At 33.8% G+C, this 18,115-nt stretch overlaps 1 protein-coding gene and 1 long non-coding RNA gene across 4 annotated transcripts in view; one reads left to right on the top strand and one right to left on the bottom strand.

The window, feature by feature from the left end:
* Positions 1-2,714, top strand: part of LOC105519354 — a 54,340-nt gene extending 51,626 nt beyond the window's left edge. Inside the window, exons 6-7 of the long non-coding RNA XR_001002953.1 lie at positions 1,065-1,129; positions 2,564-2,714. This is a non-coding gene — a long non-coding RNA (uncharacterized LOC105519354). The remainder of the gene's footprint in view (positions 1-1,064; positions 1,130-2,563) is intronic.
* The window catches only part of PDE5A (phosphodiesterase 5A, cGMP-specific), a 134,888-nt gene that overhangs the window by 55,057 nt on the left and 61,716 nt on the right, over positions 1-18,115 (bottom strand). For all 3 annotated transcript variants that reach the window (XM_011952703.1, XM_011952706.1, XM_011952705.1), the window contains exons 4-9: positions 17,413-17,484; positions 15,716-15,805; positions 13,229-13,366; positions 10,736-10,803; positions 4,332-4,440; positions 3,238-3,325 (exon numbers count right to left, since the gene is read on the bottom strand). In XM_011952703.1, coding sequence (XP_011808093.1) covers positions 3,238-3,325; positions 4,332-4,440; positions 10,736-10,803; positions 13,229-13,366; positions 15,716-15,805; positions 17,413-17,484 — 565 coding nt within the window. The remainder of the gene's footprint in view (positions 1-3,237; positions 3,326-4,331; positions 4,441-10,735; positions 10,804-13,228; positions 13,367-15,715; positions 15,806-17,412; positions 17,485-18,115) is intronic.

Raw genomic sequence — 18,115 nt, 5'->3', positions numbered from 1 at the left:
ATAGGCTAACAGAACAAGTTTGAAAGTGTAAGAGACTTAAAAATTCATTGTGGAAGTAGAAAACAGAACCTTCTTACAGTGTACTCGAGAAAGGATGAAGATAGTAACCAGCTTACAAATACATATTTCTTTCTCATATTTCTCTGTCAAACAATGTGTAGTACAGCACTGTAATTTTTATTTTTATGCTTTTCTTTATTAACAAGGAGGTGAAAAAGCAAGCTATTTAAAGTGGAGATGTTCTAAGCATCTTTTAAAAAAAATTTTTCAATGGGAATAGAACTAATTTCTGGAAAATTTATCCTGAAATTGATATGGAAAAAATAGGCATTAAAATGTCTGGTAAATATAATATGGGAAAAAGGCATATTTAGCATAATAAGTAGGGAAAATAATTAGTTAAAATAAATGAACGTTCAATGAGAAATATATTTCCTTAAAAGTATTGAAAGCAAAGTAGTGGAAACACTGTGTATTAGCCAGAGCACTAAGAAAACATTTGATAGGAAACAATACCTCAGGGAATAAATGTGATGGGACAGCAGGCCCCATAGTGGTCTAATGTCTATAATTCCATCTAAATGTCAGTAATGGAAAAAATGAGAGGAAGGAAGAAGATTACAAAAAACACATGTGTCCATCTGTCTTTCTGCACGTAACTCTATAGGGACTCTCTATTAGAATTACATAATAGTGGAATCTGGTCTATGACATGTAAGACAAATTATCCACAACCATGACATTTTCCGTGCTGCAACTGTAGATACATAAGTATAGTCCAGAAATCAAATTCTTAGTTTTGTCACTCTTGTAAAGCAGCAGGGAACACTGGAAATTTTCCCCCTTATATTTGGGATCTACTTGAGAACCTCCCTTCACCCCACACAAAACCCGACTAGAGAAATCATTTCTTTTTCCTTTCTTTTCATTTACAAGGAATTTTTCTCTCCAAAATCAACATTTGCCTACTTTTGGCTCTGTCATCAAGTAGGGTGATACAAAATATATGCCAAGAGAAGTCTGATTGTGTCATTTTTTATTTTTTGCTTACTTGTCTGACACAGTGACAGGATCACAGAATGTGAATTTTGAACGGATCTGAAAAATTACTAAGTTCAACTCCACAGAGGTGAGTAATGTGCCCATAAGTGTGGTTGAAGATGAGTGGCGCTAACACAGTGCTGTGAGTCCGACCCCTAGTCCAGTGCTCTTTCCATGTCGCCTAACTCGCTCTCATTTACCTTCACATAAAGTGACAAAGGGGCCTGATGCGTAACTTCCTCCAGCCACTCCCCATTCCCAGTTATTATTCCAAAGAAATGCTGCTGGGGAAAAGTGAAGATGTGACTCGATGGAGCAAGCTGCCACCCTGCCTTCCTTCCTGTGACAACTTACTAGTAAATAATGCATTCCTTCTGGAATTTAATTTCACATTTTCAAAGGCCAAAGACAGCTTGTAGTAAATCTTCATACTTATAAAAAAGCATTTTAAACAGCATAACATTTATAATATAGTTTTCCCCTTGACCTCCCTAGGAAATAAAATTTTATAACATTTACTTGGTATCATATTGTAAGGTGCCCTTGGCAGTTTTCTTTTATTGCTTATGTTAGAGATCTGATCAGTGACAATCTTTAAAAAAGATCTCACAGATTCATTAGCCTCCACTTTTTTCTCTGAGAACTGTAGAAAAGTTGACTCAACCGCCCAGCAGGGGGTTGGCACGCTGGTTTCTAAACAGCTTTAATGCACAATTCACCAGGGTCAGGAGTGACCCTAGAGCTTAGGCACTAGATTAGCATACTGAAGACTGCTGGGGTGGAGTCACAGTAACTAAGTTGACAAGACTGATTTATAAAACCAGAATAGTATCAATGTTCCAAAAGAAACAGATCTGTCCCAGAAACAGAAGTACAAGCACCTGCAGCTCCAACCCATTGCCTCAAGTCCAGCTCATACAATAAGAAACAACTGTCAGGGCAACCAGTATATTTGAGAAGATATGAATAATGCATTCTCTTCCCATGAGTTAACCTACACTGGAAAAGAAAGTAATCAGTACAAGTTGGATTGCTGGGACTGGAATCAGAATAAGGGAAATCAGAGTCATAGAATGTTGAATTGTACTAAGCTGATGTATCCCTTTCACAATACAGATGCATTCTAGGCAGAGGGACTGGGAATAGGAAAGATATTACTGGCTATAACCTGATGCATCCATTGCACCTAGTGAAGGCTCACCATGTGGTCAGAATACTCAGTGCACACTGATACAACTCTCCACATACATCTCTGTGTTAGGGACAAATGTTACTTTACTCTTGCACAGAACTTAGACAGTCACTTTTAATATCTGTCTTTTCTTTTTCTATTTTCATTACTGATACCTTCTGCCCCTTCTTTCTGACTAAAACTCTCATTCAATAAAATTATAGTCAAATCTTGCAACTGGAAAAGTATTCAGACTTTTAAAGTTATATTTATATATCTAAATGTTGCTCCATTAGAGTTTTAATTCTAAATTTAACCTTTAAAAAGATATCATATTTTCTTTATTTCCAGGTTCCTAGGAGAATGTTAACAGTTCAGACCTTTTTTACTACATCTCAGAAACATCAACATGGATGACTGGCATATAAAATCCTACTTAACCTTTACATAACTGCAATACCAGGAAACAAATATATCAATAAAAGGAAACATCATTCAATTTTTCTGAGAATGCATTCTTCCATCATTCCTGAAGTAGAGGTTTTTCTATAATCATATTAAGAACATAAGCTCCTGAGGGCAGGGATTTCTGCTTTGTTCATTGATTTATCCCAACTGCCAAGAACAGTGAAGTGCTCAAAAAATATTTATTAAATGAATAAATAAATATAACCTATAATCTAAACTACATTCTTAAAAAAGTCAACATCCAGGAAATAAGACTCTAAAACAATACACATTATCTCTTGATATCTCTTATGCAGTCTACTGAATTTCAATACATCATCAATCATTCTTAAACAAAAAATTCTGCTGAAATAGGATAATAATTATAAAAGTACACCATAGTTTATAAGATATTTAACAAATGTCTGTTGGTATTTATCAATTATTTTAATTATTCTATCATTCTAATTTTTATCTGTTTTTAAACATTTTATTCTTTACATTTGAAAGAAAGAAGTATAGCTGGGAATACATTTTTAAAAATAAGTTTAGAGTATAGGTTAAAGGAAAGGCTTTACCTATAACTTTATTCTTCTTTCCATTTTTTATAGGTGTACAAAGCAAACTTCTAATGCACTGCTGGTTTACATTTCCTGTATTTTCAGTCTAAACAAAAATAAAAAGAACAAAACAGCTAAAATGGTAAAGAGATTGATTTGTCCATTAGATGCTATAGAAACTATATGACACATTTGAAAGCACTATATATTCAACTTTTATATTAGCTAGAGAACATTGGAAAGCAGAAAATGTATAAATTATAATAAAGTTCACACAAATGCAATATAAAGCAATGTCTTTACTTTGTTAAAAATATCGGATTTTTTTTTCACTTTAAACTTTCCAAGCAGCTTATAGTAATAATAAGTAATATCTAAAAGTAAGTAAAAAAAAAAAAAAGAGAGAAGTAGAAGTACAGTATCTACTATACTAGTGTAGTAAATGCTTCAAATAATTTAACAAGAGGGGCAGAATCTAAATGCCACCTAAAATGCATCATGTTACAAACCTGTCCTTTAGTAATACCACTGTTGCTATTGCTATATTGCTAAAGTTCTAACAATGTCTCCAAACAACACCCAAATAACAAAATCAAGGCAGCTGCCTCAAAGTGCAATACTTTCCTGAAAAGGTGAGAGAAAATACTATAATTCAAATTTTTCAGTGTCTGAGAACCAGATATTTGTAGCTTTGAGGTCAAGAAAAACAAACACCCATTTTCCCAGAGCTACTCACTATGACAGATTACCAATTGCATCAGTTCAAGCCATACGGAAACTAATTTTTGCAAATAAGACAAAACTCTAGCAATATTTTCTAAGGAATATCATTAACATTATGTAGGTAATAGCTAAATTACTTTAAAAACAGTATGGTTACTTATTCATAGACATTTAAAAAGGTGAAAAAAGTACAAAGAAAAATACCCAAGTACAGCTCACAATAGATGTTATGATCTATTTTATTCTCCTTCCTCAGATGAGGGAAAGCACAGATCATTCCTAAACAATAAATTCTAGAGCCAGTCCTTCAGTTCAAGAATAATAACTGTAAGTACAGATCTTATGGGAAAACAGCCTTCTAGCTTCAAGTCTAAAATTGGGTTACTTACTGTCCAGGGAAATCTTTTATCCTTACTGACATCTGGGATATTAAGTGGTTCCATAGTATTTTTGACATACTGAGCATACATGTAATTGACTTTGTTTGCATCATGTTCCCTGTGAAAATAACAGATATGAGTTCCCTCTGTGCAGTTAAAAAAAAGCATAGGCAAACAGTTAAATAAATGATTAAGGGAGAAAAATACCAGCCTTAAATTATAAGGCAAAATATATACTTATATGGAAAATGCAGCTTTAAATGTGTTTGACGATTCACAACATTGTCAGTTACTATAATTTAAATGTTTTGAAAAAACAAAATCCCACAATTTTTCAACAAGTTTTATAAAAGTGAATGGCCTTATTCTCATTACAAATGGGCATGGTGAGTTCTGGTGTCATTTAATGTAAATTCATATGTCCCCTCATGTCATATTTTCTCATCAGATTATAGAATGCCAAAGGTCCAGTGCTTGTTTTACTTCCTCATTATTTGGTTTATCTATCCATCCCAATAAAACAGTATTTTACATATGTTAAGACCAAGGGAAAAATCAAACAGCTTAGAAAAAAGGTTTAAAGCTCTTCTCTCAAGTCTATTTTCTTTCTCCTTCTGTCTTTTTGTCGTGTCTTCTTTAACATCTTTCCCTTTGTTCAATTTCCTCTCTACACAGTTTTTCTGCTTTGAGATGTTTTATGATACTTTTAAAATTAAAAATTTATCTTCCTCAAAAAATTTTTACGAACTTATGATATTTTTACCACTTATGTTCCAATCTCTTAACAGAGTGAACATGAAAGATTAATCTGATGCCAGGGGGTACAGTGTCAGTGCAAGGGAGGGAAAACAGAATGGAACATGTTTTTTTCATCAGGAAACTCCGTATGTTCCTTTGTGGTGATGATGAATTCAGCAAAGAGGGTCAGATTATGGAAATTTACTCCATCTATAAGGACCTGCTTATTTTAATAGTAATATCACTAAAGAAGTAGGAAAACCAAACAATAGTAGACATTTCAAAATAAAATATAGTTGGCCCTTGTACCCACAAGTCCACATCTTTGGATTCACCCAACTGCAGTATCGAAAATAAGTCAAAGAAAAAAAATAAAAATAAAAATAAACATACATTTAAACAATAGTACAACATAACAATTCTTTAAATAGCATTTACATTGTATTAGGTATTGTAAGTAATATAGAGTGGATGTGCATAGGTTATAGGCAAATGCTACATCATTTTATACAAGGGACTTCAGTGTCTGCAGATTTTGGTATCCGCAGGGGTTCCTGGAACCAATTTCTTAAGGATACTGAGTGACAATGGCATACATCTCAGGAAAAATGTCCACTTGTTCTAAGTTTCCAAAGTTCCAATGTTTTGCCTATCTTCTGTCCCTCCCACCCAACCTGCCCCAGCTGCTTCTTGGGACAGTGGTTTCATATGGCGTCCTTCAGTGCTAGTGATTCCATGAAGATTCCCAAACTCTGTGGCCTTGTTCCTGGTCAAAATACTTCAGTCTTCCCTTTGTTGTATATTTTACTTTAAGTGAAATTTGGTCAAACCAAGTACTGACCACTTGTCTAGTATTATGTATACATGAAAAAGAATGAAAAGGAAATGACAGAAGAGTGACATAAGAGTAAATGAACTTTGAGTATTTCTTGAGACTAGACTGATAGTCTGCGAAGGTAGGCCAGTTATCATATACATCAGACCTAATACACTCCTGAGGTCCTACTTCACACATATTATCTGGGTGACACTCAAGAAACGGTTATATAAATGCAGGGTTTAGTTTAATAAAACAACGTTTAAAACTACAAATATTTTATAAATAGCAGCAGCCTAGAGAGAAGAAAATAAGAAGCTATAGTGAAAAGAAGAAAAATGAAAAGGTGACCACCAGGAGAAGGAAGTACATTGGAGAAGTAAGTATCCTCGTAAAATCTCTTTTAAAATGATAATTATCATATCAATAACCATTATTATTCTTATCATCATCATTATTTTAAGAGTAGGAGCCAGAAAAAAATCCAAAATGGTTAAGCAATTTGTCAGAGATCAGAAATTCAGACTTACACTAGTTAATATACAGAAGGAGAAGCAGAAAAACTATTTATAAATCAACAAATACCTGATACCTTATTTAACTCCCTGAAATTTTTAGGTTTTTCCGATGGTTATTTTAAGTGAAAAATGAGCATTACATTTATTAAAGTTACATGATACCATGTTTGTTTCTTACTCTATAAGAAATGTTGATAAATTTTTAGTTCCTGAACTCAATAAATACAGATTGAATACCTTAACCATCAGAGGCACCCTTAACAGTATATGGGAGACAAACTTACACAGGTCAGTAACTGTCATAGGGGCTTACAATCTAGTAGAAGACTGAAACAGAATGAATAATGTGTTTAAATTACATGGACTATTTGGGTAGAGTCTAGTGCAGAGACTGCCAGGTGTCCTTCGGTAATTCTCCTCCCCTTCTGTTTGTCTGGACATACATGGCCACCCAGAATAAAGACCACATTTCTCAGCCACCCTAGTGGCTTAGTATTGCCATCTGGTTAAGTTCTAGACAACAGGATGTAAGAGTAAATGTTTGTGTTTGTGATGGCTTCTAGTAACCTTCCTAAGAGACACGTGTACCTGCTGTCTGTCCCTTCTTTCCCTGTCCCCCATCCTACTGTTTATCATGTGGATATAATGACTGGAGCTGCATCCTTGACCCTTAAGAAAAGGGCCATACCCTAGGGAATAAGGTAGAAAGCCCAAAGGTGTCTTGGTCCCCAAGGCCTTTGTGGGGCAGAGCTACAGCACCAAGCCTGAGCTGGCTACCTCTGGGCTTTTACAGGAGACAGTAATAATACTGCGTTATTGTTCAAGCTATTTTTATTTTGGGTTTTCATGATCCACAGTCAAGCCTAATCCTAAGTGATACAGTGTAACAATGCAAGCACCACACAGGTGGAGAAGATGGACAGGTAGCACTTAAATGGAGTGGAATAGGGAAGAAGTAGCGTTAGAGAAATGAGTTCACAGCTGGCTGAGACTTTTTAAAGGAGAGCTATCAGGAATGAAAGGTAGAGTATTCCAGGCAGGAATTAACAAAACAAAACAAAACAGTATAAAACACATTGCTGACATGGAAGAGTTCTATGTGTAATTGGGAAACACTAAACAGTTACAGATCGTCAAGAATAAAATGATGATTTCAGGCTGAAAATGTTAGGCTAGGACAGATAGTGAAAGATGTTGAAAGGGTAATACAAGGAATATGGATCTCATTCTTTTAATGATGGGAATGTTATAATGGCCTTTAGAATGTGCCTCAGAGCTCCACTTGCAGAAAGAGTAGCTGACCAATGTCTCAAGTTGCTGTGCTCTGGAAGCCATCACCATCTCTGGGCTGGTCCCAGAGAAAAAGACTGAGCACACTAGGGACACTAAAGTAGGCCTAATCCTGGGAGGTCCAGTATTCTTCTCACAGTAGATTTCAGCTAGAGGACTTCCCAGCAACCTTGCCAAACCTTCCTTAGAACTGTTCAGCTGTCTAGGATACTTCTTCACAACTTTCCTTCCTTCTTGCTTCCTCTCCTGAATTCTGGGTCAGACTTTCCTGTTGGTCTGATGGCTTTCCTGGCTTCTTCCCTCTGGTTCCCACAGGGTGTTTTCTCTAATAAATTTCCGCAGGTTTAATCTAATCTTGGCATCTGTTTCTTGGAAGACCTGGACTAACTCACACATTTAAGGCTTTTTGTACAATGTGTATCAATGAACCGTACATGAGTGTATTGTTGGGATGACAGAATTAGGTACATGGAATTGGAAAAGATAAATTTCTGTGCTTTAGAATTAAATGGGAGTCACTGCAGGCTAATGTAAACCAAAGACCAAAAAAAAAAAAAAAAAAACAATAGACACGGAAATAATAGCTAACACTTACTAAGTACTTACTACATGCCAGAAATTTTCTGAAGCATTTTATATACATTATCTCATTTAATTCTTACTATAATCCTACTACCACTACAGATGAAGAAACAGAGGCTTTGAGAGATTAAATAATTTACATGAAGTCTCATAGCTAGTAAGCCCACTACGTGGTGAAACTTAAATACTTACATTTAAATACAATCAGTCTAACTTCTACATTCTTCTACTCTGTATCCACAATTTTTTAAAGTAGTAGTCTTTACTCACTTAATTACACTTATATTTTCTAATATGATAATCAATAACAAGTATAAACTAATATGTATATTCCAAGAAAGTGACCTAAAAGGATTAACTCTATGTATTTGTCATTTTATGACACAAATGTGCATTTGTGAATGAACATAAAGTTAATTAGTATGGAATTATAGCACTAGAATACCTACTTCTCAAAATAAGAGCTAACATAAACTGCACAACATTATACTCATTTTTTCCCTTCTAATTGGGTGGCTCTTGAATTGAAGTACAAAAATTCTAAAACTTCCCACCATCTGGAAATGAGCCTCCCTTCAGAAATTCCTGGGCAACTCAACTCCCAAGAGCTTACTATGCTTTATCCCTCTTATGATATCCTTCTAATAATTATGTGTAACGTTCACCCTGAATATGTTGTTTTACATTTAACATTTCAAAACTATCTTCAGTATATTAATTTATGAGGTCATTAGTGGATTGATTGGAAAAATCTCGAATGAGCTATGCTTTTTAATTGATAAATAACTTCCTAAAAAGAATGATTTGCTTACTGATAACATCAAATTGCCTAGCATTTCATCAAATGGAGAGACAGCAAAGTTTGGATTGGCAAAGTTTTTAATAATGAGAATCGAAGTCCTAAATCCTACCAATAATCAGTTTTAGAAACATAATAAAGAATCTGCTGGTGAAAAATAAGCATCAATATTAGTTTTGCCCTTTTTCAAAATGTTAACATTAGTAAACACCATTTTAAATTCAGTTATTGCAAAATTAGGCCTGTTATCTAATTTTTATTAAAATAAAAAAAACTCAGAGACCTTTTACTGTATCACTATAACAAAAGCTAACTTTAAATGTTTAGTTAACATGAGCTATTACTGTTGAAATTATTTTCATTATTGTAAAATCAATTAATAAATCAGGTAAAATGATCTATGTAAATTAGTCTCTTTAAAGGTAATCACACTGACCTATTTATCCTTTACCAAAAAAAATCTTTATTCTAAGACTGTCTTGGAATCATTAAATCAATAAGTGGAAAGATACTTTCCATTTTGCCTACAGAGAGGGAATGTGGTATTTAGAAACAAATACATATACAGCAAGACATTTTTGTGTTTTTTTAAATGCATATTTACCAGTAGAGGTCACTATCACACCAATTTACTGGATTTGTCCAGCTACTGCTAAAAGAAATTACAGGGCCTGGCTGAATTTATATGAAAAAATCAAAAGCCAATACCTAAAATACAATACACAGGGATATGCTGCTCCACAAATGTTAAAAGATCATGTAGATAATTAATCATTTTGAACTTTTAATATGACCATCATACTGATTTTCCTATTGTCCCATGGAGATAAAGGTAACTATATAAACATAGATATATATATTTCTATCTATATATAGTAACTCATTATTTATGCACGCCAAAAAGTAAAATACTCAAATATTTACATGTGTCCTACCTAGAAACTTTCTAAAATCTTCTTTTCAAAAAGGAAAAAAGGTATTACAGCATCATAAAATTAAAATAATATATATTAATGTGCACATTTTCATACGTTCCAAAAGGATTCAATACTAACCAAAACAATGTCAAATCTGCTAGAAAATGCAATGGCACAGGAGCTTAGGATAGAACAGGTGTGAAGACAGGATATAATCTTCAGTGCATGATCAGCAAAGCCAAGAAGGAAACAAAGGTCAGCTATTCAATTATGACCATGTGAACCCCAATTCCAGGACATCAGAAAACTCTCTGGTTAGAGAAACCATGGTTTATCTCCCTAGACTACCCACTTCATGCCCAAGTCAGCAGTAAAGGCTTAAGGTCAGGTCTACCTTCTGAGTCAAATGAATTCCCCATCTGCCTCCAAGTTACATTTTTGCCCTTTGCTAATTCCTAAAATCCTTTAATAGGAGAAAAGGCCCTTCCTTATACCACATTGTCAAAATAATAGTCTAGTAATGAGTTTTGATTTAAATACAAATACTTAACAAAGTAACAACTTTAAGTCACTGTGGTCAATAGTCTCTCCATCTTGACGGAGGAAGACTTAGGACCGGAAATGTGAGAAAAGACAAGAGACAATAAAATAATCTGTAGTTTGTATTTCTTAAATCAAACTGGTCATGAAATAACTATTTAGCCAATATTACATACATGTGATAAAGACAAGTAGAGAATAAGTGCTTTTACCTTGTTAACATATCAGATGATTTTTCTAATTCCTCACACTCCATGTGAAACACACTAGAAAAAGAATCCTAAAAACAGACAACACAGACTGAGAAATAAGTTTGACAAGGTAATAAAAACTATCTAGATACAGACATACATGCTATGGAATTGACAAAAGACCCCAATACTTGTAATATATTTTTACTTATTCTTGGACAAAATAGACCCAAGTACTCATTTTATGACATCCTCAAAACTGCTTCCCATTTAATTAAAATAAAAGTTTCATTCATATAATTTCTGATTTTGTCTTGCAAGAATGATTATACAAGTACTATTTGTCTTTTCTAGGTACTGATGGATTTATTAGTTTCAAAATTTTTTATGCTTATTGAAAATTCTCAAGTTTTGGCTTTTAAGCTTAAGTACATTGATTGTTGTTAAATCCCAGGTAAAGAATTCCTTCTTAAAAAGATGTTTCATTCAGTAATACTTTACGTGATTATTAAAATAACTGTGAGAAATTTAACAACATAGAGAAATACTTCTGAAATTACATTAAAGGCGTGGTGGCTCATTCCTATAATCCCAACATTTTGGGAGGCCAAGGTGGGCAGATCACACAAGGCCAGGAGTCTGAGACCAGACTGGCCAATATGGCAAACCCCCTACTCTACTAAAAATACAAAAATTAGCTGGCTGTGGTGGCATGCTTCTGTTATCCCAACTACTGGGGAGGCTGAGGCACATGAATTTCTTGAACCTGGGAGGCTGAGGGTGCGAGCTGCGATAGTGAGATCGTGCCACTGCACTCCAGCCTGAATGATACAGTGATACTCTGTCTCGAAAATAAGAAAGAAAAAAAAATTTTTTTTAATCACATTAAAAAGCAGAACAGCACATTACACCCATGCTCTATTTATATAGAATTGGAAGAAAACAGAAAAAAAATGATAGTTTAATTTGGGGATAGAAGAAATCTGTACATTTTTTTCCTCCTCACCTTTGCTCACTCTGTTGACGTATTTTTAAACAACAAATAAATGTAATACAAATGAATATAAAGTCACCTAATTCCTTTTCTAAAACCTACAACTTAAGTGGTCAAAAAGTAAGCAAAATATCCTAATAAGCATATTGTTGTGCTATATTTCCAAGTACCAGTTAACACCTGGTAGAAGTATCCATTGAGTATGAATTAAAGTGATATTTAAGTTGTCTAAAAAATGTAGTGCTTCACATATAACTTTCAAAAATTAAATGCAAAAAGTGGGTCATAGAGCAAAAATTACAGGTTAAGTGACATACTGCATTAAGGAATTCTGACCTGAAATTTAAAATGATGTCTACTATATTATAATCACCTTTATATTAAAGATTTTATAACTGATTGAAAAATATGAAATAGTATCTATGAAAATACTGATTACCTTTTAGCCTAGTGAGTTCTCATTTGGTATTAATGAGAATTTTGTATTAAACAATGCATTCATCTGACATATATACACATCCCAAATGATTGAGATGTTGGCTCATACGGTATAGTCCTTATATTTAAATCAACTAAAATTTCTTAATATAAATTAGATATTGAATACCTTTTATTATTCTACTTCCCCCCAGAACGTAACTTCAGATATCATACGTAGATTATAACTGACCTATACAAGTGGTAGTCCACACTCTCTTTCCTATTAATCCACAAATGAACAGCCTATTCTTAGGGACTAAAGGAAAAAGAAAACAAACAACTACAGCAAAAAGAAATATCCCAGAAACAGTGGTTCATAAGTTGAGAAGGGAGAGAAAGTGCATAAAGAAAAACTGCCTTAGGCCAGGGGCCCTGATTCTACTGGCAAACTCAAGACGGCCGGCCTGGTGTAACTAGCACTCTGTGACAACACTCTATCTTTTCTCAGACACCTGAAAATGTTTCTTCACATTACAAAATCAGTGGACTGAAATCTACTAGTTAGAAGAGTTTAGTGGTTTTCCATTGTTCGTACAAATATGGGACTTATAGGTACCATTAGTCATGCTCCTACTGGGCTATGCCTTTTGGTTTCTATACAATTTCTGGCAAGAAGAAATTTTTATACCCAACCCATTCAGAATGAGGAGTCTAGTCTGTCTGTTCATAGCAACTAGGGCACCAGTATTCCTGACTGTGAAAAGTCAGCACACTGTAATGACAATATATTTCTCCACGAAGATAGTGTGGCCATTGATAGAAGCAGAAACACACATTCCCATGGTAATTATTTTCAGGAGGGTGGGATGGGGACATGAACAGAGGTAAAAAAGGGTGATGAGGCACCCTCCACCCTCCACCCTCCACCCCTACCTGTCTTCAACCAGAATAGCTCATACCCTGATTGGTTTTATATACATACTCATATGCATTTGGGTTTGAGAGAGGGTTCTAAGACCAAAATGAGGTTTAAAAGCAGCGTTTACAGAAATATAAGTTTCTGTCTCTCTAAAAATAAAGAAGTCATACTCTGTACTCACGGAGCAATCTTCATCCACTATGAAAATGGTACATTTCTGCACTTGCATAAAAGAGATAATAGTGGCAGCTATTTTCTTCAGAATTACTTCTAATGATTGTTGTTCTTCAAAAATTAAACTAGCAAGGTCAAGCAGCACCTAGACAAAAATATTAAGAGCTTATTATTTAGCAATTGTTTGTAATTATTAAAGCATAATTATTTATATGGGTTATAAATTGTTTAACCTAGCAGGTTATAATCAAGTCTGCATTCAAATATTAAATATGTCTCCACTTATTAACAGAATCCTCCATTGACTGTTAATATAGTTAATATAGTTGTTAAGATCACAGGCTCTGAAGCCAGAGTAATCAGTTTTTAATCCTGACTTCCTTTCCTCCTAGCTTTGAGACTGAGGGCAAATTTCTTGAACATGGGGATATTAATAACATTAAAATCACAGGGCTGCTGGGAGGATTAAGATAATATTTATAAAGTATTTTGAACACTATCTGGTACATAAAACATACTGTTAATGTTGTTCTAAACTTTTTGGATCAACATTTGTCAACATTATCAATATTTTTACAGAGTACAGTAAATATTACCCATCAAAGTAAACAAAGTCTTAAGAATTTCCTTTGTGTTTTTTTCTGGTAGATTTCTCTTTCTTCTGAACCTCATAAGTATTACCAAAAACCCAGTGGAGGTGATGCTATCCTAGCTGAGGTCTGAAAGATGAGTAAGAATCATTCAGGTGAAATAGGGAAGAGAACTATTTCAGGCAAAAATAATAGAATTGAGAGAAAGTAGCATACTGAAAGTTTTGATCAGGTTTTATAAGAGCATAGACTATAAAGAGAACTGGGAGATGCGATTGCAACATTAAGCAGAAAAAGAACCTGAAAAGTACTGTATGTCTTTTGAAGCAGTTTAAACTGTGATGCACTGCAGGAAAGAAGTGGTGTGATCACATCTGTTTGTAAAAATAGGGACTGGATGAAAGGATGGCAACAATAGAACAGGGAGAACACTGCAGTTAAAGGCAATGGAAGGTCACATATCTTATTAACACAGATTCTAAACAGAAAATATAGGGTAGAGAAGATGAATTATCAAAGAAATAATGAAAAAAGAATTACACAGAAGTGAACAGTTTGGCTTAAACCTCCAAAGAGATGAACCAACATACAGATGCCAGCATGATGAATGAAAAAAGAATAATATTGTGAAATTAAGTTACAAAAGCAAATATAAATAATCTGAAAAGCTTATAGACACATAGACAAAATAGATATATATATAATATAAAAATACAAAATATGTATTATATATTATATTATATATTTATATTGTAGATAATAAATATAAAATAGTTACAAAAGAGCCAAGAATAAGGACAACATGGATGCTAGTTAGGAGACAAAGCACTACTTCTAAATTCTGAGAAATTGATTTTTCAATTTAGAATTTTATACCCAGCCAAAGTGGCCGGATAGTACAATACATATTTTCATACATGCAAGGACTCAGAAAATTTACTTTACCAATATCCTTTCTTGAGTAGTTAATTGAGAATGTGCTGCAACAAAATAAGGAAGTGAGAAAGAAGTAGGGCATCTCAAAGATAGTGGAATCCTTCTAAGAAAGCAATGAAGAAAAGTTCTATGATGACACTAGTGTAGCAGGCATAGGGCTAAATAGTTTAGCTTGGAAGAAGAAAGGTTGGAGAACCTCAGTTTGGACTTCTCCAAATAGAAGCAGAAGGGGAATTCAACAGGATGCCTAATATAATGGAGTTTGGGGAGGGGTGGAAACAAGAACATGAGGCTATATTAGAGCAAAGAGTTCAAGGAAAAAAATTCAGAAACATCAGGAAAAATGAAAAGTTCTATAACAAAGGTAATATGAACAACATTTACATAATTATAGTGCTTATAAATAGTTTCTTTAAAATTGTAACTTTAGAATTAACCTAGACAAAGCCCAGGAAAAGTTCATCATGGTTGTAGAACAGTATATATTACCAATGTGGACAATTGTAAAAGAAAAAGTCCAGATGGGAAAAGCAGGGCTAAGGAGTGGTAGTTGGGAAAACGAGATAAAGAGAACAGGGGATGCTAAGACACCCATCTTACAAAGTATGAAATCAAGAGTAATATCTATTGTTGACAGAGCAAGACCTAAAACCATTATTTAACAACACAAGTGCAACCCATACAGTGACTTAAAACAGTGATAGAATGATTCCAGTAAGGATAATGACAAGTAAGGTGTGGTGTAAGTCAAATAAATCCTCATCTCCCAAGTTAATGAACATTGTCTAACAAGATAAACAACTAAGCCTGGAAAATAGGAAATAGAAATGACTAGTAGAAAAAATAAAGTATTGAGAAACTGAATCTGTACTATCTAAATTTTTAATAATCTGCATACATTACTTTGATAAAAATGTAACAATTTTTAAAAAGTATTTCTATACACTTTCTTTAGTAATCAGACCGACCTGATTTCTCTTGTTCTCCAGCAGTGAAGTCTCATAGAGCTGAGCATTATGAAGAACAATACCACAAAATGCCAAATAAGCAGCAAAGTCCTAAAAAACAGATAAGAGAATAGACAAATAAAACCTGTATATAAAACAGTCTCGTTATATTGCCTGATATACAGATCCCCAAATATTTACAGTTAGAAAGCCAAAAGAGTAGATGTTTGTTCTACATAAAATTAGGATGATATAAACCAAGTCTTAGCTAAAGGTGCTGGAATAGTCTCCTAAGGTATAAATTAGGTATAACTCAATAAGGAGAAAAAGGAGAGGAACTAAGATAAAGACCTCTTTATACCACTTGAAGTTACAATTTATTCTATGCAAAATTTGGTTTAGCCTCTCCATGATATTAAGACTTGGATCTACGCTGAAACTATTATATGAATAGCTTGTAACTCATTACTGCAGCAAACAACAGCTTATGTACTCGTTAAAAGAATATCCACAATAAAAGCATAAAGTTAAATATTATATAAGGTTGCAAACATTACTTTAAATATGTCATTTTTAACATGGATCTATCATCGTTTTTACTATACTAGGGTAATATGTTTACAATTATATGAATTATTGATATAAAATAAATATTTAGACAGTATACCTTATCCACAATGTGATAGAGCCTTAAAAATTCAAATCGATTCAAGAGGGAGTCATATTTATGGATTATAAATATAATAATGGAATATAAAGCCAATCCAGGAACCATGTTTTCACACCAAATATTCTCAAGTGCCATGAACAGAACAGGAGCCTGGATGTCTATTACTCTGATTTTTAAAAAGTATTTGCTATGTTCCGAAGCAATTATAACAAGGGGAGCAACACAGGTGCCAACAGAGCCTATAGCATAGAGATAAAAATAACTGTTTTGTTTGAATGTCTTCCAAATTCAAAAGCTCCTACTAATTTTCAGGGGAATAACATAAACAGCAATGGGCTTGGGAATAGGAATAATTCAGTAGGCTATGATATACACATAATTACTTATTCAATAGGAGAAATAATGAAACCTACTCATAGAATGAATTTTTCAACAGTTTTAAGGGCTTTTGTCCTTAAATGGAAAGCATGTCAATGAGGTGTGTGGAAGGTATTCCTTCAGAGTTGAACGAGAAGAATAATAAAATAATGCTCACTGTTGCTCTCTCTGAAGCTAAATTTACATCATCTAGCCTGAATTCACACATTGGCGCCCCACTGTCTGTGTGCAAGGCTTATAAAACATTCAGAAATTTGCTACACCAGGAGGCAATTCCAATTTTTAGCCAACCAAAAGTGCTGAACTTGTAGCAGTGTTTGTTATGGGGTTTTACTCAAGGTTGGATCTCGATAGCAGTGATGAAAGGTAAAGGAGATAGTTAAAATGCCGTAAGTCACCTTCTGTGTGGCCCCAACATGCCTAGTGCAGGCTTGGCAGCACAGCAAGGAGGGAATTTGGGGGTTTCTGCTGACTGAATAACACAAGTACTCAGAAGTGAAATCATCGTTCCATTTAGCCTAAGATACACTTTTGAACCTTTCAGATCATTTTTAACTCTAATCTTTTGGTATGACCAACAATTTCAGCAACAGTTAATCCTAGAGGTGTATATACTACAAAGAAAAAGCATTTTCCTAAATAGGCTCATGCCAGACACAAGTTTTGGTACCTTTTCATCTTTTTCAGTAAATGTCCCACCATTTCCTGATTTCTTGTTGATGGCCTGGGCTACACCAACAACCTGGTATAAGGAGATAAAAGTGACAAATTTTTTATTGACTGAAATTACTGGTAAAAATTCACCAAAATGTATTTACAGAAGATATCCTGCATGTGCTGTAAAATAACACTAGTCTACAAAACAAAAGCAAAACCCCTCATCAGCATTTGAGCAAGCTTTACATCATTTACCATATTCTTTCATCCTAATAAGAATTTGAATATTTTTAATTTATTAGGGCCCAAGCTATGTTTGATTCTGTGATTTCACCCTGTATTTTGAATGGAATTATTTTAGCAACCACATTTTAAGTATATATTTTCCATAGTTTTTAAATATAAATAATAAATTTTGATTACAGTTCCAATAAAGTATATAAGAAAGTGAACATTTTATATGGGTTTTAAATATAATGTTTCAAAAGGGCTAAAATGCTCTTTTACTAAAAATGAAACAGGACCTACTGGCCAATCATGGAAAGAATGCAGGAGGATCATTAGGGCAAAAATAATTCTTAATGTAAGGATGTAGTCCAACTTCTTTTGAAATTTCTGCCCTTGAAAATTATTTTACCTTTAACAGACTTATTTTTGAGAAAGAGGGTACTGAAAAATCAAAACAGGAATTAACATGCTGAGGCTTATTTCAAATA

The sequence above is a fragment of the Colobus angolensis genome, unplaced genomic scaffold (assembly GCF_000951035.1).
Source record: "Colobus angolensis palliatus isolate OR3802 unplaced genomic scaffold, Cang.pa_1.0 Scaffold345, whole genome shotgun sequence".
Classification (NCBI taxonomy): domain Eukaryota; kingdom Metazoa; phylum Chordata; class Mammalia; order Primates; family Cercopithecidae; genus Colobus; species Colobus angolensis.
This window is presented reverse-complemented; position numbering and strand designations above follow the sequence as displayed.